General features: G+C 33.2%; 2 protein-coding genes and 2 long non-coding RNA genes across 4 annotated transcripts; 1 reads left to right on the top strand and 3 right to left on the bottom strand.

Moving 5' to 3' along the window:
* Positions 1-5,017: 5,017 nt before the first annotated feature.
* LOC117342199 lies at positions 5,018-7,578 on the bottom strand. The gene is made up of 2 exons (XR_004535755.1): positions 7,425-7,578; positions 5,018-6,867 (listed from the first exon to the last, which is right to left on the bottom strand). It is a non-coding gene; the product is annotated as an uncharacterized LOC117342199 (long non-coding RNA).
* Positions 7,579-8,009: 431 nt separating this feature from the next.
* On the bottom strand, positions 8,010-13,409 carry LOC117341821 (collagen alpha-1(XX) chain-like). Its single transcript, XM_033903683.1, has 7 exons — positions 12,984-13,409; positions 12,353-12,500; positions 11,849-12,019; positions 10,098-10,132; positions 9,720-9,786; positions 8,195-8,263; positions 8,010-8,071 (listed from the first exon to the last, which is right to left on the bottom strand). Exons 1-7 carry the CDS (start codon positions 13,230-13,232, stop codon positions 8,010-8,012), a joined length of 801 nt encoding a protein of 266 aa, XP_033759574.1. The 5' UTR covers positions 13,233-13,409.
* A 1,504-nt stretch (positions 13,410-14,913) lies between these two features.
* LOC117342197 lies at positions 14,914-20,016 on the bottom strand. Its single transcript, XM_033904250.1, has 7 exons — positions 19,581-20,016; positions 19,304-19,382; positions 17,874-17,905; positions 16,743-16,809; positions 16,331-16,390; positions 15,925-16,064; positions 14,914-15,302 (listed from the first exon to the last, which is right to left on the bottom strand). The coding sequence occupies exons 1-7, from the start codon at positions 19,896-19,898 to the stop codon at positions 15,006-15,008; spliced, it is 993 nt and encodes a 330-aa protein (XP_033760141.1). The 5' UTR covers positions 19,899-20,016; the 3' UTR covers positions 14,914-15,005.
* LOC117342200 lies at positions 15,009-18,096 on the top strand. Its single transcript, XR_004535756.1, has 2 exons — positions 15,009-15,096; positions 17,539-18,096. It is a non-coding gene; the product is annotated as an uncharacterized LOC117342200 (long non-coding RNA).
* Positions 20,017-20,458: the final 442 nt, after the last annotated feature.

Genomic DNA, 20,458 nt, shown 5'->3' with positions numbered 1-20,458 from the left:
CACAAACGTTATTCTTCCAAGTAATAAGAAAAAGAGGTGTTAGTAAAAACTATACCCGGCTTTCGTTTTCGTTTTCCTTTACCCTTTGTAGGAGCTGCTCGTGCAATGCGGTGGAATATGGGCTTCTCGAATTGTTCATCGACTACTTCATAAGTGTTTTCTAGATCCTGAGGTACGTCACTGATATGAGCTTGTTCCGCTTCAGTTTCCCGAATCTATTGCAAAATAAGAATGTGTTGAATCACATCTGTCTTAAATAAACATAAATCTAGTGGTGATTCTTTTCTACGAAAAATACTGTACCTAATGTGTTTTTTATGTTACGTCACCGTGTTTATATAGGACAGGAAGTATAACTGATAAAACTGATAAAATAGATAGATAATGATGGTTTTACCATGGATTCTCAAAACTTCGATAGTCTTAACAACAGCAAAGAAAACAATTTCTAGGAAAATAGATTTCCGGGAATTCGATATAGTCTAATATTGTGGATATTGTGTTGCATTATATATTTATTATGTTTGTTATTATAATACAGTAAGAAAATACACATACAGGTTTATGTCAATCAAATTCATGTTCCTTATTTTAATAAAAATACATAGACAAAATAATTTCTCGGAAAAACATAGTTTTCTCCAATCATCAACCCGTTTGGTCCTAGACATCAATGACAGGTCCCAGAGGGACTTAAGTTGTATGATGTCCCTAGCATCACTGACACGTCCTAGAAGGACGGAATAACTGTATGATGTCCCTAGCATCACTGACACGTCCTAGAAGGACGGAATAACTGTATGATGTCCCTAGCATCACTGACACGTCCTAGAAGGACGGAATAACTGTATGATGTCCCTAGCATCACTGGCGCGTCCTAGGACGGAATAGTTATTTGATGCAGTAAAGTTCATATTTGCTCTACATAATAAAAAAATAAATATGAAAAGTGCTGATATCGGGTGTGCCTTTCGTGCAAAGCTGTGAGATAACAGGTCATAGACACTCTTTTTTATCTTATCCTCCTGCGAATAATGATACGATTCAGAAAATGCACATGCTATTAGTGTTTGTTTCTTAAATGACAATTTAACATTTATTGATAATCAGAATTTATTGAAGTATTCGTCATTTGAAAAAAAAAAAAGCCCCGCCCAAGCTTAATAATAGCAAATAGGAACAACAGAATTAATAACAAAACTAAACTTTTAATTATGCAAAGCATCTTTGAAATAAAATATCAATAATAATATTAATAATATACCAGATAACTGTTTTAATACAACATATTGATATTCATAGTCAATGGTAACAAATAAGTAACAACAATCAAGAAACAGAAAATAATAAGTAACAAATGCTAACAAACAGGTGGTAATTTAAGATGTCACTGCAGGGTTTCCGTACCATCCAGATTTTGGCATTACTTTTGGTTTCTTCCTATCATCAACACTTTAGGCCTATAGCCTCACTGACGAGCCCTAGTATTAAGGATAGCTACATGGCCAGTATAATCCGTTTTTACTCTACTCTATCTTACTCTCTATTTGTTATGAAAAGTTTTATTTCTACAGAGTCTTTTGTACAATAATTTCCAGGTATTTGACATATTTTAATATCGTGTTGTGTAATGTCATTATACATGCAATGATATCAAAGTAACAAAATCAATACAAAAAAAACTTTGATAAAGCAAGATTTTTTAAAACTCAAATTGGGAAAGAAATACATTGTAAACTTGAAAATAATTTTCTTGAAGAAAAAAAAAGTTTAATAGAATTCGACAAATTCAGAAAATGGTAAATGAACCAATATCAAAATATTATTATTATTTTTGTACTTGTGATATCATCATAAAACCAATCAATATAAGTTTCTCCCTTATAATTTTATAACATTACACATGGTAATATTATCTAATCAGTTGATGCACGTAAATGATATTATCTTTATAACAAAAATATATGTGTAAGGATGTAGTGCGAATATAAGTAATAATATAACATTAATAGCATAGGTTTTCTTAATGTCTACAGTAAAATTAATATATCTTTAAAAGTATTTCTTGCAACGACAAGAAAAACTTCAAACATCAAAAAGTTAATACACAGTTGTAGATACACATGAAGTGGGTACACTATTTCTTAGTACGCATGTCCCAATATTGAAAATATAGTAACGCCGTGTGTTTGTTTACCTTATGCACAGCCGGTTGTAAAGCATGCCCATCTTTTTGTTTGTATACCTCGTCTCTCAGGTTGATGATTTCCCGTGCTGACCAAACTATATAGACACAGACGATGACATAGAATATATGCCTGACTAAGCTTTCGGACCAACAACTGTGGGGTCGATCTGTCCCTTCGCTTAGTCTGTATTCCTTTCCGTCCAAAACTACTTTCATTTTGATTGTCCCTTAATTTACGTAAAGGTGCAGTGTTGCATCGGCCTGTCAGCTGATGATGTGTGACGCTCACGTTTCTGCAGCCCATATAGATATACTCATCTGGCGGGAACTAAGACGCGGTTGTACCAACCGACGCCTTTATTGGGCCAATATATTTCTTGCGATTCGGAGAAAGACTAGGTTGACCTCAATGTAAGCGGAAACGTGTAGGGGTACATACTTCCTATTCACCAAACTATCAATATTTGTGTTTTCTGTAATTCAGATAGACATATATTTTATCGTCAATTTAGAGAAATTTAACAATGATCAATTATTACATATAACAATAATGGTACTATTCTGAATAGATACATATTAGGTCTATAAATAGCAAATATTTATTGTTAAGTCCGTCGTGCGTGCAAAACAAAATCACAAATCGTTGAGTCATCGTCTCTATATGATTTTCGGTAAAGGCATTTAAGACTTGATCAATATATTAAACACATGCATATGCATTTTAGGTAAGCACTCCAACGTTAGACATGTTATTTTTTATAAATGTGTATAGTTTGTAAGTGTGTGGGGAAGTTGTCTTTGTTTCTTTATGTTTTATATGGAAACCTTATGTGGAAAATATAATTAAAAATGTCAAAAGTAAAAAAATACTGATAAATCGGCAATTGTTCAAGTAAGGAACACTCTTTCTCGAATTATTACAGGAAATATACATATTTATATTCTGTAGAATCAATTAGTCTAAACCGTCTTGCATTGAATATTATTACGAATATTTCTTTCGATAGAATATGTTGTTATGTCGTGTCGAAATAATAAAATCTGTATAATGGTCAATATTTGATATCTATCAAATAAGGACAGGGGAGGTAATCTGAGATAACATATATGGAAGAAACTTCATCTCGTTTTAAATATACCGTTAAAAAAGAAAGTATTAACGGGTTTCCTATCAGTGATATATTAGTCTACACTGAAGGCAATAACTGTGATTGTCTTACCTTTTATTGTCTATCCCTTTAACTCCGTGTCGTTTTGTGTCGGCGACGTTCTCTTTGATGTCGTGTCTAAGGTTACGTTGTTGAGATTGGCAACTCTTCACTTCTCAGTTTGAGGAGTAACATTGCCGTGTTTTGAAAAAGATTTATGCTTAGCCTTCCTGAACAAGGGGTCTTATTAACGTTGTATGTTTTTTCAATGACCAATATACAATTTTGTATTCTGTTTATATTTTATCCTGGTTTTATCGATTTGAGTCAGAATTTTTGTTTCGTTGGTGCTCTATTATTTATTGTTTTGATGTACTGACCTATATGTTTCCTTTATTAACTAATAGTATTATTGACAATGATAAATATTCCTCTGCTCAAATGTGACCAGTTTTCATTCATTACTGAGTGTATATTCGTTACCTGAGAGATGTTTTCATTATAATCAGAAGTTAAAGTCTGTACTGATAGTAATTTTATATTCATCTGAATCTGTTTCTGTTTTTAGTATTTGATAACTTAATATGAACTAAGTCAAGATTTTACTGTTTTAACACGTTACATCAATACATATTATATTTCTTCTTTTAAACAGATATTTCTCAAAAAGAGGCAATATACATGAAAATAAAAAGTTGATAGTTGAATGGTTTAGACTTTAAAAGTGGAAATCCTTAATTACACCATAGATGCAGAGTTATTTTCCTTTAATTAGTCAGTAATATTTCAATATTTTCCATACGTGTATGATATCATCTTTCCTTGTATCAAGAATTTCCTATTTTTATTGTTTTTTGAAAATATTATTATCAACCTCTCAGCATGCTTTATGTGAATTTCAGTTTTCTTTAGAAGTACTTAGTATACGCGTGCGGTGACACATCAGTGATTTTATATAGGCTTCGCCGCTTGACCTACTTCAGTATACGAGCCCAACCACAGTGTTGATAAGTATATTTATAGCTCAAGGTCATATGGGCGATACAGCATTGTTCTATGGCCGAGTTTTGATAAATAAACATAACTGTTGTTTAAGGGGTGTAGTGCAAGTAATATTTCTCCACGTATCTTAAATTTATTCAAGCTATTTGATATCAAAATATAGCCGCAAATGTTAATGCCCTTAAGTGAAATATAGCCATTGATAAAACATAGGTATGGGTTTTGTATTTCTTTTATCATATCTCAGGGCTTTTCCTCGCTGATATGGGAAAGGGCATTTTTGTCCGTTTTGGAAAGAAAATTGGTAAATTGGGAAAGCTTTTTTTCAGAAGTTAATTGAAAATTTTGGGAATTGGGCTTAAATATGAAATAATTTTAATTGGGAATGGGCCCGATAAACGGAGCCAAAAAGCCCCCAGAAAAACGCCCTGAATCTGTACGTTGTGAACATATTGTGTATTATAAAGTGTGTCTCAGGGGACTTTATAGTGATAGCGGGTTCAACGACGAGGAAGGGGAAAGGGCTTCGGTAAATTTGACGTAGCGTGTGATTAGGCATGATGAAGAAATAAGAGCTTTTATCATCATGTTATTTACAAATGAAACTGTAATGTCGCGTTAATATGTTTTAACCTGTGCCGTTTGATCATGATATATGTCACAATGAAATAACTTGGACATGATATATGGGGATTTTTATTGCTTAAAGACATAACAATATTATTTAACAACCAAAATGATATTTCACTTGTGTAATCCATATTATTGTTATATGTACAACACAAACCATATTCATCTAAAATATTCAACAAAACAGTGTGAAACCTGACTTAACCGACCACTGACTTTAATAATAACCTGTATTATCCGTCATGCAGTCATTCTCTTCAGTCTCTTGTAACTAAATACCATTTACCATATACCTCTCGATAATGACTTTTAATGCTGTACATGAGGATAGCCTACACATGCATTGTTATAACATAGGATATAGATGAAAGTCAGTCAGTATTTTTCACTTTAAATGAGATTCATATTATATATCATATGTACTGGTACATTAAAATATCCCGTGATACGTATAATTCAATAAATTGTAATCTTGATGATATTGCGCCAAACTTCTACAAATTAGTAACCCAAATATGTTTATCCTTGGAGGCAATATTGATGTCTATGACTGCAAATTATCCGCATGATACTTTTGCTGAAAGTAACATTAGAAGTGTTAAAACCGCAGTGAATATTAATAGAATCTTTCATGACAGGGATATCTCAGCCCGAGTGTAACAGTTGGCAGGTCAGCACGAGGCTTGCCTATATTTTTTTCACTTACAAAAGTAACAAATTATAAAGCTATGTGAAACCTTTTTACCGCGCTTTCATCAATGTTTCATGAAATGTGCGTTGAAACTGATGACGTGGTTACGCTACATGATGACGTTACGCTTTTGTGAGTGGCGTCATAGTGCGGGTCAGCTGTCTTTCCCTTTCCTGTGTGGTATCGATTTATCACATTCCTAGCAACCACGGCATCACCCTGTGAAGTGAAGCTAGTTCCTAACACACATGGTATATACTAACGTAGACGTATATTTTGGTGCACACCTCAAACATGTACGCACTGCCGTTGTTAGATTACCTGAATCTAACGATAGCTTATGGTACGGCGCAATGTCCGTCGTCCATCAGTCGTCCGTATGTCAACTTTTCTTTTGTATAGGTACTATGATAATCATAAACAACTCAGTGGATTATGGAAGAAAATGGGCTGAAGCATCTTTTGGTGAAGGAGAACCAGTTTTGTACAAAAACTGTTGAATACGGACACTCTTGGGCCCAAGGGGCTAGACTCAGTAGGAGAAATAAAAAAATAATAACGTTTTTCTTCTTCTGTAAAGTGTCTTTGGGCAATGAAAATGGTCTGACCCACTCAGGACCACCACTCTGCTCCAATTCGATGTAATCTTTCCTCTTTAAAGAAAATAGTTTTGCTAAAGTCATCTAAAGTTAGTGATACAAGCCATATTTGGCCGGTGGTTTAGAGATTAGCGCAAATTTGTAGAATTCGCTTATCGACATCATTTGCTACAGAAAAAGAACATAGCAAATATAAAAGCACAATAATATTTTAGTGCAATGTTTCCAGTGCGAATAGCGCTAAAATCAGATTACTGCTTAAAATGGAATTTAACAGTATACTGTATATTTGATACGTATATCGAAAAAGAGGGTAATAGAAAGTTCCATTCAGTCAGACTTAAGTAAAATGGCGCCAAAATTTGTGCCGTCTTTGATTTGTATGGCCCTGTTTGTCTCTTGCATGACGACAGAAATGTGTTGGTCTGCTCTCATATAAAATGTTCCCATCGTCGAACATGACTTTGTTCTAGCGTTGTTATATTTCGTTTCAGATGTATGAGATTGAATTGTATCCGTGGCAACCGTGCACATGAGGTCTGGGTCGGTGTCAATGTTCCCGATATACAACGCCACAGCATAATGAATATCGTAAACATACAACTGGGCCTGCAAAACATAAAAGCAACTTCAAAAACAAAAATTTACAGATAGCTATTGTAAGAAATGTTCTTGTTTTCTACAATTACGTAATTACAGTAGCGTTGATGTAGCGTAGCCAATGACAAATAATGAGGATGACAAACGATGTTGATTTGGTTTTCGCCCAGGAATTACATCTACTGTTATCTTGAAATTGCTATCCAAGAAGGTTTGTGTTAATCAACGGAGTGACGTGAACGATATCTGACATTTTAAGGTATGTTTTGATTTTTCTCTACGGAACCATAGTTAGAAACGAGAGGAAATGTTAATATGTAGCTTCTTATGAAAAGAACTATAGTTTTACTTTAAGCAATTATCAGTATGTTCTTTTGTACAAGAATCCATGTGTCCTTGTGTAGTAAGCATACACTTCATACCACTCTCTTATATATGATTGGTTTATCTCTTGTATTTTGATATAGAGATTTTTGTACACACACTGTATTACATAAAAAAGTATTTAATTCAAAATGTATATTATATTATTCCACATCTTTTGCAATACACTTTTATTAACATACGTTTAAATAGATGAGGTAGATTCCGGTAACTTTTACTCTGAATTTGCCGTCGTGAAGTCGCTCCAGCGGCGAATCTATCCTGTTTCCGAGGGTTTGAGTCGACAGAAATTTCATCACCTGATTCGGTTCTGACAAATAAAGAATGTATTATAATGTTGTAAAATTTGAAAAGTGTAAATTCTAAATATCAATCTAACTGGTCAAATTTGTGAAGTGTTAATATCTAATTAACAGGTCGAATTTGTAAATTGTCAATGTTAATTTAAGTGGTCGAATTTGTAAAGTGTAAATATTAATCTAATTGATCGAATTTGTAAAGTGTTAATATCAATTCAACTGGTCGAATGTGTAAATTGTGGAAATTGATTTGACTGGTCGAACTTTTAAATTATAAATATCAATTAGCGTGGTCGAATTTGTATAATGATTATAACGTATGCCGTATATAAGGTGCATCCCCGGCATCATTTCTATATCTAATTTTCACAATAAGCTTGTTATAAAATATCAGTTCTTGATCTAATTTCCAATATAAGTTTGTTATAAAATATCAATTCGAGATCTAATTTTCACTATATGCTTGTTTTAAAATATCAGTTCTAGATTTAATTTTTGTTCTAAAATATCAGTTCGAGACCTAATTTTCACTGTAAACATATTATTAAACATCGATTCTACAAAAGCTATAATTTGGAGATTAAATAATTAATGTTTTAACCACGTATCATCAGAAGTATTGTTTTCATAACCTAGTAAGTTAATATACTTACTTTTACTGTAGAATGTGTACGAGCTAAAACAATAGTTCCCGCCCCATTTCTCTTCACATTTTGAACGACCTGGAAATAAAAACGTACTGAATTCAGATTTTGGCTCACTCATAATTTAGCGCCTAAGTGAATCCAACATATTGATGATGAACAATATTTGAAACTCCAATGAAACTCCAGTTAACGCAATCTAATTCAGCGAAAGGCGTTAACAACAAGTCCCGCTAGAATAAGATTTCGGCTAAAAAGATCCGCTAAAATAACATTCAACCTAAAATAAGATTTCACCGAAAATGAGATTTCCGCTAAAATAAGATTCCACCTAAAATAAGATTTCACCTAAAATAAGATTTCGCCGAAAATAAAATTTCCGCTAAAATATATAGTTTACAGTATGATATGATGTTAGTTACACAAACGAACAACATTTAGATAAAATTCGGTGACAACAAGAGGAAACCTTAACTCTTTTAAAATTATAATCCATAGCAGTAGAAATTTTGATCATTTTGAATGAATTATATTTTTATAATAGTTTGGTTGCAACGTCCTATCATCAACTGGGTATAACAAAGAAGGAGACATAGAAACCAAATTCTTTTGTAAGTGTATTTGATGAAAACATTCAATCATAACTCACACGTATTGCAGTTGAAAATAATGTGTAGCCAGCCGATAGTGGGCATTGTAGAAGTTACACAGAGATCAAAACATATACAAACGTAAACCCAGATATATATATATTGTCATCTAATATCAAGTCAAGGTAAATTGACTGTTGACGAGAGCAGACAGGTTATCCGGCGTACACCTATTTAGCACCCCATAATATGTAACACCTATGAACTGCATGTACCTGGGCTAACCGGTATCACGTTGTGCAATACACATGTCGCATGTCTGGTCAAGTATTGTTAGCTTAATGATAAAAATATTTCAAGTCAATTCAGTATGAAATAAGACAGAAATGTGGTCATGTAGGAATGTATAATCTTAGGATATAAATGTCGAGAGCATCAGTGCAATTCGTTTATTTTCAATTTTATATAATTGCGATGATATCATTAATTATCAAGATTTACCTTGCTATGTCATATATCTAGTGAACCCGTACATAATTCAATGTAGGAAACGTGAGCTGAGGCCTATTTAATATTAACAAATCTATATATAGAAGCTTATGTAATGGAGAGAACCTGCTAACATCTAGGGTATTGGGGGATTTGTATTACCAAGTAAGTGGCGTCTGTGAAAAATAGTTTTACAAGTATCATAAGCTTCAGAGTACTGAGCACAGGGTTATTAAAACATGTCTAGTTTCATTCTCGGCGTTTGTGCTGGCCTTTATCTTATATTCCATGGATCATCCTTCAGATTCAATCCAATCCTTGATGCTGCGTAACATTTCCCATCATTGAATTGTCAATGAAATCAAATCAATCGTACGGATACTGATACTGAGGTGCATGAGGTATAAATCGTGTTTTTCGTCGTAATTTTTGTCCTCGGTAATGATAAGACTTACTCGAATCTACACTTTGAGGCTCTCGGTGCGGTCTCTCTGGGGTGTAATGAGCTGCAAAAGTCGCGACCTTGAGAAAATAAAAGAGATAAATGTATCCGCGTATGGGAATGATGCTCTGCAGTTATTTCTCGTTTTTACAATTTTTTTTTTTTTTTTTTAATTTTTTTTTTGTTATATTGTTTTATTATTTTATATTTTCATCTCGCATTGTACCCAGTGTATTCAATTCATTTATCAAGTACACATGTATGTACTGATTTAGGTGATCAATTATATATTGTTAAATTAACATGTCTGTTTATTGTAAGTTTATACTTGTTGCACGTGATTATACGTCTCTCTATTGTTATTAAGAACATTATGCCAAATCAGACTAACCGACAGACCGGGGTCTCCTTTGTCACCTTTCGCACCTGAAAATCAAAAACAATTGTCATATTTACTGACATGAGTATAGCGCTCTAATATGCAAATATTCATGATATTGCTATCTTTGTTTTTATTGATATCAAGTCTGTCTTTACCCATTAAATAAATACCCGTGGTATTATTATCTATTTTACTGATATCCAGGATATTGCTAAGCGTAATACTTATCTATAAAGCCTTCTGTTGCCTATGATAAAGATATAGAGTATATTATTTCCTATTTACTACCCAGTCCATTGTTTTCTATTTTAATTAAAGTCTAGTAGAATCGGTTACTGAACAGTTTGTAATATTCGCGGGTATTACATTTCGCTATATTCGCGGTTATTGAATATAGAACGAAAATAAATCCCAGCGAATATGAACCGTGAGTAACCTTTTATCGTTATACATAAACACACATGCATAAGTAGTAATACAATATTTAAAACCCGCGAACTGATTGAGGCTTAGACAACCGTCAAATATTAGCCATAGATATCTGACAATATTATTAAATGTATATGTGACTTGTTCTATATCGTATATAGCGATAATATGTATTGTATGCAGTATTATATATATATATATATAAATGAAATGCGTCTTACTGAATACATTTTGAAAACAATAGAGAAGATTTTCTATGGTTTGCCTAATGGAAGCAAAGCTTATTTTTTACGGTATGGGAGGGCATGATATTCATGTACGAATACGTTTGTCACTAGAACATAGGCAATAGCAAATATATTGACTTCGATATTTTAAATGGCTCATTTCTTAACAATATAAATACATATTTAATTACCTTATTCTGTTTAAGCAATTCATACACATAAACATTCCTTTACTTATTTTTGTGAAGCGAGTTCAGGTTATTTAAAGTCTCACGAGTTATAGGTAATGACTAAAGTAATGTACATTGCTCTACAATATAGATATACACATATTGTTGCATATTTATAGATAAATTGATATATCACCTGACAAGACTAGTTCAGGTTGTTTGTTTCTATTTTCTAACCTTACATTATTACAATAGTATACCGGCCTTGCATGAACAAACAGATACGTATACCAGACCTGATGAAGCATGACATGCATATTAAGTCCTACAGTTTTGTTCAAAATTACAATAAACGCTGCATTTATAAAAAGAATCGGTGAATATTTAATTTGAGTCAGCTCTATATCAACTTATCTTAAGAAACCGTCCTTAAATCTCCTTAATGTGTTTATAAGACGTAAAACAATGTCAAAACAGTCATATAAACCTGCCACTAATGTTATTTTTAATCGTTTGATAGAATATATATATTTATATATTTATATTCTCCAAAACGTAAACGAGGAATTTATTTGGCAGAAATTTTGAGAGAAAAGATTTTATCTGGTAATACACTCTGAGTGATAATCCTATATACCTTGACACCACAAAACATTGCTTGACCTTCTGTAAACTCATCTTCGCTAGCCAAGGCTTCTGTTTACTTAACACTTCACGAACAAAAAACCTTGGCTAGCGAAGATGATATTAATCACGTAGACTGAATACACTGTAGTATTAATTATCATGTCATGCTTAACATCAACTTTTACCATATTCAAATGCAAAACTGGACAAACAGCAAACTTTATTTTAAGTCTTCTGAGTCTTTTCCTATAAAATTTGTTTATGTTAATTTTATTTTAGCTGCCATATTTACGAATTTCCCACTCACCTGAAATTCCCCTTATCCCTTGCGGCCCCTCTTTGCCTGGTATTCCTGCTGACCCTGGTGATCCCCGTTGACCTGGCGGCCCCTCCGTGCCTGGTAATCCCGGTGGACCTTGTGGGCCCCTAGGACCTCTGCGACCTTTCCGACATTTTTTTGGACATTTGGATCGCTTACCTGAATATTTTAATCAATTAAGACGTCATAAGGTTGAGGAAGATTTGATGTACACATTCCATGAAATTTATTTGTAACGCAAATCGTTAGCGATGGTCTCTCACTGTTCAAAATATTAAGTGGTTACTACCTAATACGAACACAATAATTGATTGTGTTAAGAATTGATTATTTTGATTTGCTATATTTATCACAAGCTCAGTGTCATTATGCATTAAAACAAACAACATATAGAAAGTCCAAATGGATGTTAATTGTGTTACCAGGTATGGTTTCTATTACATGTATTATATGTTACATGCAGATGTGTGGAATGTTAGTAAACAAATGTACCAGCTTTCTTTGCTTTCTTTTTTCTTTTACCAGGATCTGCGGCCCTTGCTATACGATGAAACTGGAGGCTGTCTTCAAGTGATTTGTCAGGCATTGCCTTATCCATCATACCGGGTAAATCAGTCTCTTTCATCGATCCGATTTTTGTCTAATTTCGAAATATACAAATTAAATACACTGTGCTATGATTAGCAATATAACAACTGATAGCAAATAATTAAGTTCTAGAACTTGAAATATTTTCAATCTTAAACCAGGTTATCGTGGAAATCGTATGTTTTAATGTTGAGGTTATCTTCAAGATGATTTACCTGGAATTTATAGCTAGACACCTGACAAAACTCAATAGATTTGATAACGATAGATAACTGTATATTTAGATTTTGACCTGACGGTGATCTACATGTCATTAAAATGCAATGTTTCCAAGAACTAGTTTAAAATGTTATATAAATACATTGATACATTACTTTCACCTATAGTTAAAATGTATGCACAGGATATTTTGATGCTCTGAAATGTATATCACACCCGACTTTATATTGCGTTTTATAAAAAGTTTGTTATGCACTCTACGTCAATGTATGATAAGATTTACGAAACTGAGGTCTATCCCACCATGTTTGTTTACCTTTTGTGCAGGTTCATTACTTCGTCCTCTCTCCTGTTGGCATAACTCTTGGTATTGTTTCAGGATAGATATTTCCCGCGCTGACCAAAGCATATATACACAAACTACGCCGTAAAATGTACATTTGACAAGATATAAAGGCCAACAACCGGAATGTCGATCTGCCTCCATACAGGGCCCATAATAATGTCTGTCAAAAACAACTTTCGTTTTCATTTTTCTTTTGTTGTCGTTAAAAACAGGGTCCATATTCCAGCCAAATGTGACGTAGATACTGGGTGTTAAGTACTTCCGGTAATGTTCTTCGCTAAGAGCGTCCTGCTACTTTACAGACCTCAGGAACGACTGCAATACCCCGGATAGTACCTAACAGTGTAGTCGGTCGTTCGCAGAACGGCCTAGTACTTCTTAGTAACAAGGCCAAATCGAAATTCAGACAACTCCTTGTTCCAAATATACATATAAATATTTATGGAGCTCAAATATTAACCACAAGTTATCCCCTCGATGCTTATAAGTGCATACTAATACTTTTGCCTTATTGATTTGTTTATCAGTAGATACTGATAAAAACTATAAGGATCGTGACGTATGTAATATCATAATTACGACATTTAAAACCAATTTCTCTTAAAATTACATTTATTTGATATGCAGTTATCTTTTTATTTTACCATTATTTATAAAGTTGAAGAAAAAAAATCAAGTTCTCAATCAGTTGAATATTTATTGTATTCTAATTTAAATATACAATACATTAATTCACGTGACAGTTTCTCATTAACAGTTTAATGTTACATTAGACCTGTATCTTGTCTATTAAGAATACCTGTTGTACGTCATCATTAGCTGTGTAGATATTGTTTTCGTTTCTCGGTAAAGAGTTCATAATTATGTTAACTTAATACTTCCTCGTCCGGGTAATATGCTATTTTAAGTGTCACTTCCACATAAGCGAATATGATTATGCAACAAAGCAATTCTTGGTATACAATCAGGACAATGCAAGTGCATTTCGGATGTTCAACAAGGCAAAATATGTTCTATGCCAGTCACATTATGTTAAACCAGATGATAATTATGATATCTTAATATTGATTGAAAAATATAAAATATATATATATATATTAATGTATAACACAAGGGAGGTAATTAGATAGTCAGCTAGTGGTTTGATTCATCTGGGCTTATAACTGTATACAGCTATCACTTCAGGACACACCTGTTGAAAGGTAATTAGTTTAATTACTTGATTAGTGGGAATTTCATTTATCTGTCACTTCAAAATTAATATTTGTGTACTCATTAAAATAACCAGGTATGGAGGGATTGACGAGATTGATAAAATGTTGTTTATATAGTTTTTTCTATGAATTATTACATCGGGATTTAAAAACTTGTTAAACTACGTTTTGCCTAATAACAATTTTTAAATTTTTAAATTTGTACAACTAAACCCTGAACGATTTGGACTGTTTTGAACATATCTTATCATATAATGTTTTGATGTTCATACCAGAAAGGAACGTCCTGGAGTAAGAAATCAGACATATATCATTTTATTTTGTTCTTAGAAATATACTTTAACACGTATTATTCATTATACGAAAAAAAAAACTTCAGAATCCCGTCTGTCAGTAATTGTTTTAACTCGGAGTACTTAATAATCATCAATATATTTTCTTGTCACAAATTATTTTTGTCCTCTTTAGCAACATAGACATTATATTAAGGAGTCACACACCTATTATTGTTTTCACATTTAGAAATACTTTATTGAATAAATACTATCTGTACTTTACTCAGCTTATATATGTGCATTACTATATAGTGACTATCATAATACATAACATTTTTGGTTTGTATTGAAACTATCTACAATTGTATTATATAACAAAAACGTGCATTTCTATCACATATCACAATAATAGTATGATAGTATTACAGTGTAGTGCATTTTAGTATATACAATATAACAATGATATATTTCTTTATTTGTGTATTCTATAATGATATTCATTTCTAACCAAAGTAACTGAAGTCATCAAGTTGTGGATGTGAGGTAAAGAGAATGGCGCCAAAGTTAGTACTGTCCGGTCCGAGGGATAATGTGGTACGTGCTTGTAATATTCGTGACGTCAGTACAGCGCCATCCTCGAGGTAGAATAGACCCATCACACTGCACGTGCGTGTCTTCGAGTACAAGTACCTGTCAGTAGTCTGCCGTACATAATCAAGTCCTTGTCGACATCGCAAAAGGCGGGTGTTATCACTATAAATCTCAATATCATGCTTATCTTCCGTCGTCCGTATCATCACCTTCAAGAAAATGAAAATCATTGTCATTAGATAAGTTACGTGGATTTTTGACTTTCATGATATCCAATTTCAATAACGTTATTTATAACTTTAAATTAACTGAAGGATATTTCTATATTTCTCCGATGTATATGCAGTCAAATCTTCTGCTAAGGCCACCTTTGGATAACGAAACATGTCTGAAATGACCACCAGCTTTATTTCCACAGTTACAAGACGAAAAAAAAAGACTTAAAAACTCCAAGAATGACACCCGAATATCGAGAAAACAGGCTTTTACTGTATAGGATCAATTTATTTTTGTGTACTGAAATTCTGTAACCTTATCAAAATTATATTCTAAATGAATGAACTGGTATGTTTTACAAAGACAGAGAATACTGATGTAAATGAAATCATAATTACAATTCAACATAAAAAAGCAACGGAAGCATTTGAACAAATGCGAATATATATAAAGACCATCGACGTCCCTTTGTTTTGTTATAATTATATTAAGTTCCAATTATCATTACTCTTCCAGCAGCTGTGAAATCCACATTTTATTTTAATGGATACATACCGCGAGTTTGATGCTCTTCACACAAATATGACAACAGTTTACATTATAACTTCAACTTACATTAATGTAGATGAGATAAAGACCTCCCCCTTGCACTCTAAACATCCCAGGCGTTGATTGGTTAAGAGCTGATTGGATGCCAAAATCGTTATTCCGGGTCCAGTCAGAACCAACGAAGAATTTTATAATCTGTGCCGTTCCTGATGGAAATTAGGAGATATTATTAGTCTATATGTCCAACAGATATACAAAGAGTCACATATTTAACCTATTTTGAAAACTTACGTGAATTCTGCTTTATGGATAAAAAAAACATAAAATAACTGCCAATGAAGGGAGTATTTCTAGATGTTTGTTGTTTTTCTGTATTTCGTGATTTTGTATAGTACCAGAAGTGAAACGTGAGATATAATTTCAATTCATCTTTTTCTAAAATAGAAATAAAATTTTATGTTACAACACTTACTGTCACTCCAGTATGTCCCATTTCTACAGAACATGCCATCCCACTTTGGTATACAGCTCTCTGGCAAAAAAATGAGATATAAAAAGCATACTATTTTACTGCTTTGTAGATTAAATACTAGTTTGCTTTACAAAATGACACATATCCAGTAAAACTACGGATATTTGAATTATCGCAATGATTACTTTTTTCGCTTTGTCTTGAAATGCAAAAATCACGAAAATATATATCGCTCGCAAATATGTATTAGCTTGCAGTATTCGGAAATGCATTAAAATATCAAAACTACTAAATTGAATAAGCTCTTGTTGGTTTATAAGTTTCATTTACACAATAACCATGTAAAACGAATTAAGAAATTCAATAAATTGCCAACAAGCAATTGGAATGACCTAAAAAGTAACCAGCATACCATCGGAATATTGAAAGTCGTTAGATCTATCGTTGTTTGCCACAAAATGTGAAGCCCGTGTTGGAGACTAAAAAATTGAAAATCAATAAATGTAATTTAAACATATGAATATGAGTTGATATACGATATTTACTATAATTTATTCAATAGTGCGTATTGCATGTCTCGTACGTTTTAAAGCTTATACAATTTAACGTTTCCATAACAGAAGGTTGAATTCAAATTGATGATGTACACTTTCTATTCATGTGTTCTTATCGCTTTATCAAATTTATAAATTGTATATAACCAAAGTCTAGTGATATGAATTAACGGGTAATTTTTGCGGTAGAGTTATTTTCGTGGCAGATTTATTTTTGCGATTTCCGTGATAGGATTCTGCCGCAAATTTCCTGATTCAACGAAACTTTCAAAGTCTGGACATCGTTATAGACGTAAACATTTTCTATATGAATTTTCGAAAAAAAAAAAAAAAAAACATCAAGAAATATCGTCAATGATAAGAATAAAAACTACCATCCAAATGTGTATTACATCAACAGTTATTTGAATCGTAGCAAAATATAACCCAATCAACAACATCCCGATATGCATTTTAGACACTGAAGTGACAGTCACGTGATTTGATGCTCATCTGAATAGGTCCAACCCAACCCTTCTCCACCAAATGTACACTGTGGTTATTTGGATAGCCTAATTAAACCGCAAAACAATAGCTCGGCACGAATTTAAAAATTGTACACAATGACCTCATATAATTGTTTTAATAATATTCTCGTAAATATTGTTGTTTCAGTGAGACGCCATGTTGGAAAGTCTTTACAAACACGCAGAAAGGTAAACTATATTGTAAACATATAAGAATTTCTGTTAAAATCAACGATATATCATTTGAAATCAAGTGTTTCTTTAGCTATCCAGCAGATCGCCTGCAGATTAAATAGGCTCTTGTTTGCAAAAAAATGTAATTTAAAAAAAACACACACTATATTTCCTTTGTGTGTTATTAATAAGTAATGAATTATATTGAATAATGTATAGGTAAATAGTGCATGAGCAATGTATCATATGATTTCATAGGACTATATGACAATAGTGTATTATTGAATAGTGTTTTATTGAATTACTCACCTGACTTGATTGTGTTCTCAAAGCACGTGCGCCTACAATGATATAGGAATGCATGCATGAGTATCGATTTTATTTATACATGTTTATATAAAATATTCTGCCTTTTTATCCTTAATACTTTTAGGTGTATATATTGTGTTAAATGGAAATTTGTTCACTAGCATACAAGAAGGAAAACACTAATAAAATAATTTCAGATACCGTGATTGGGTCTGACTAAAATCATCACATGATGTTTGTTTATTTTGATTTTCGATGACCTGACATCTGTTTACTGATCGTGATAACGAACAGTTACCGTCACAACTTTACACTGACCCACATCTGATATTCATATGTATATGAACGTGAGATAATAAAGTTATGAAAAAAATATTAAGATAAGCTTCAGGCACGTGTTCATGTACAGTTCAAGAGTCAATTTATTTATCTATTTTTCGAAAATCATAACTTTATCAATAATATTAATTTTGGAAGTTAGTGGTTCTTTTTGGGGTTTAAGAGTAGCAAAACCTTTCTAAATTTTGCAATTTTATAGCGCAACAAAGGTAATTATTTTCCTCTCACATATCCACGGGGATTTCATCTCTATCAGCAAGACTACCTCAGTAGTTATGATATGTCTTAGTGGTGCTCAAATTTATACCCTAACTCATTATCGTAAAGCTCTGAGCTTAATCTCTATACTTGGTTTTTAATCAGTTGTATCGCCATTGCCACTATGGGGCCGCCGTGGCCGAGTGGTTAAGGTGTCCGACACTTTATCACTAGCTTTCCACCTCTGGGTTGCGAGTTCAAAACCCAAGTAAGGCAGTTGCCTGGTACTGACCGTATCGGTGGTTTTTCTCCGCCTTCCTCCACCATCAAAACCAGGCACGTCCTTAAATGACCCTGGCTTTTGATAGGACATTAAACAAAATAAACCAAACCGAACTAACCAAATAATTCACATTTGCCTAAAGCTGAGCGTTTGCCAACATGATGAAGGCTAAGTCTGAACCCAGGACGTGACATATTTCACTCATTGAAATGGTTCTAGTTATCTGCAGGACGCTTGTACCAACTATGGGGAGTTCGTGTCGTTGTGCCTAAAACATGACAATCCAGTGAAACAATCAAAGTAGCCACTATCATGACATGATCTAAACGTGTCGATAGGACATTAAGCTGTCTAATCTGACCAATCTTGAAACCGGAAGTGTCGCAAAATGCCATCTGTGGTCAAAAGCTAGAAGTAAACAGTCGGAACCTGTAGTTTCTTAGAAGCTTTATTTTGTTTCACATATAAGACCCGATAAAGTAGTGGTTGTGGTTATACCGACATAAGCAATCATTTTGTCTAATTTGTAGTATCGAAAAGCTTGGTTTTTTTAAGTGCCCAACATTACATCATGAAAAGTATTACAATCAGGTATCTATTCACAGCTTACGTTTCCTGCTAGGGTGACGCTTCCATGTTCTTGGCGTGGAGTTTGCGTCATCATCCAATGGCGTCATGTCATCGATTTGCTATAAAACAATAAGAGTACAGGTGTGCAAAGGTAGACACAAAAAGATTATTAAATGATTAAGTTTCATTTATGTTACACCATAAAAAATGAAATAAAAGATATATAACAAATTATCACATTTGCGAATTTCCTTATATATAAACATAACAATTGTTTTAAATCTAAAATAATTAAGGAAATATTGTTAGCTACGTACCTTTTCCGAGTTAGCAAACGAGTTTTTCGTAGGAGTGACGTCAACATGATTTTTCTGGGGAGTATGCACCCCGCCATGATGAGTCAAACACCTCTCAGCGAGGACCTTCATTTGTTTCCTAGTAATAACCTCCAATACTAAACAGCCAATCACAAGGAAGCTACCAGCAATGACAACTGACCACAAAACAGTCCTTTCCATCCGACCGACAGTTCGGTGACCTGCATTTCTTTGTTTATTGGATTCGGATACATGCCTACACGCGCACTGACCAACAATCGGTGACACTGCCAACGAAACAGATTCAACCCTTGACATGGTTCAGCAGTTCCCAAAAGCTCTGTCCTGCGGTGTTTCAAATAAGACCTTATCCCGCCAGTAATAAAATGTGTTCTGAAGGTATCATCAAGCTAATTACATATTTACATGTTGATTATCCGGGGAAGCCCCTTATCGACCTCCGTATCTCTATACCTATGTCATTGTTCTGATATACCTATATCCGTCTCTGTAATTTAGATAGCGTTGACAGTGACAGCAAGCTTTAGCAGCTTGCAATTCATTAATCATATTAAAAAAAAGAGTTATCAGGATATAATACGTATTTTTGTTGTATTGCTATGGATTCTTGAACATATATATATATTCCAAACATATCGATATAATTATTCTGAATATAACTTAACGTTTCATCGTTTCATCTCAAAATGCTAATCAAGTGTAATTATCGGCCAAAAGCAGCGTGAATTGTGTTCATCGTATGTTTGTATCCACCTGATCAGGGCTGATAACTTTTCTGAAATTCAGGCTTTCTACGTATGAATCAACCAACGAATAAACTACTGATTATCATTTGCTCTGCACGACATGTGCTTCAA

This window comes from Pecten maximus, chromosome 14 (assembly GCF_902652985.1).
Source record: "Pecten maximus chromosome 14, xPecMax1.1, whole genome shotgun sequence".
In the NCBI taxonomy this organism is placed as follows: domain Eukaryota; kingdom Metazoa; phylum Mollusca; class Bivalvia; order Pectinida; family Pectinidae; genus Pecten; species Pecten maximus.
Note: the sequence above shows the minus strand (reverse complement) of the source record. Positions and strands in the feature narration are given on the sequence as shown.

Excerpts from the sequence above, each read along its gene's own strand:
- LOC117341821 (XM_033903683.1), bottom strand. The coding sequence starts at position 13,232 with ATGGACCCTGTTTTTAACGACAACAAAAGAAAAATGAAAACGAAAGTT. Across the intron at positions 10,133-11,848 it reads AGGGATAAGGGGAATTTCAG|GTGCGAAAGGTGACAAAGGA; the intron begins GTGAGTGGGAAA and ends TTTGATTTTCAG. Across the intron at positions 9,787-10,097 it reads AAGGAGACCCCGGTCTGTCG|GTCGCGACTTTTGCAGCTCA; the intron begins GTTAGTCTGATT and ends TATTTTCTCAAG.
- LOC117342197 (XM_033904250.1), bottom strand. The coding sequence starts at position 19,898 with ATGTCAAGGGTTGAATCTGTTTCGTTGGCAGTGTCACCGATTGTTGGT. Across the intron at positions 19,383-19,580 it reads CGTTTGCTAACTCGGAAAAG|CAAATCGATGACATGACGCC; the intron begins GTACGTAGCTAA and ends ATTGTTTTATAG. Across the intron at positions 16,391-16,742 it reads CGACTTTCAATATTCCGATG|AGAGCTGTATACCAAAGTGG; the intron begins GTATGCTGGTTA and ends TTTTTTTGCCAG.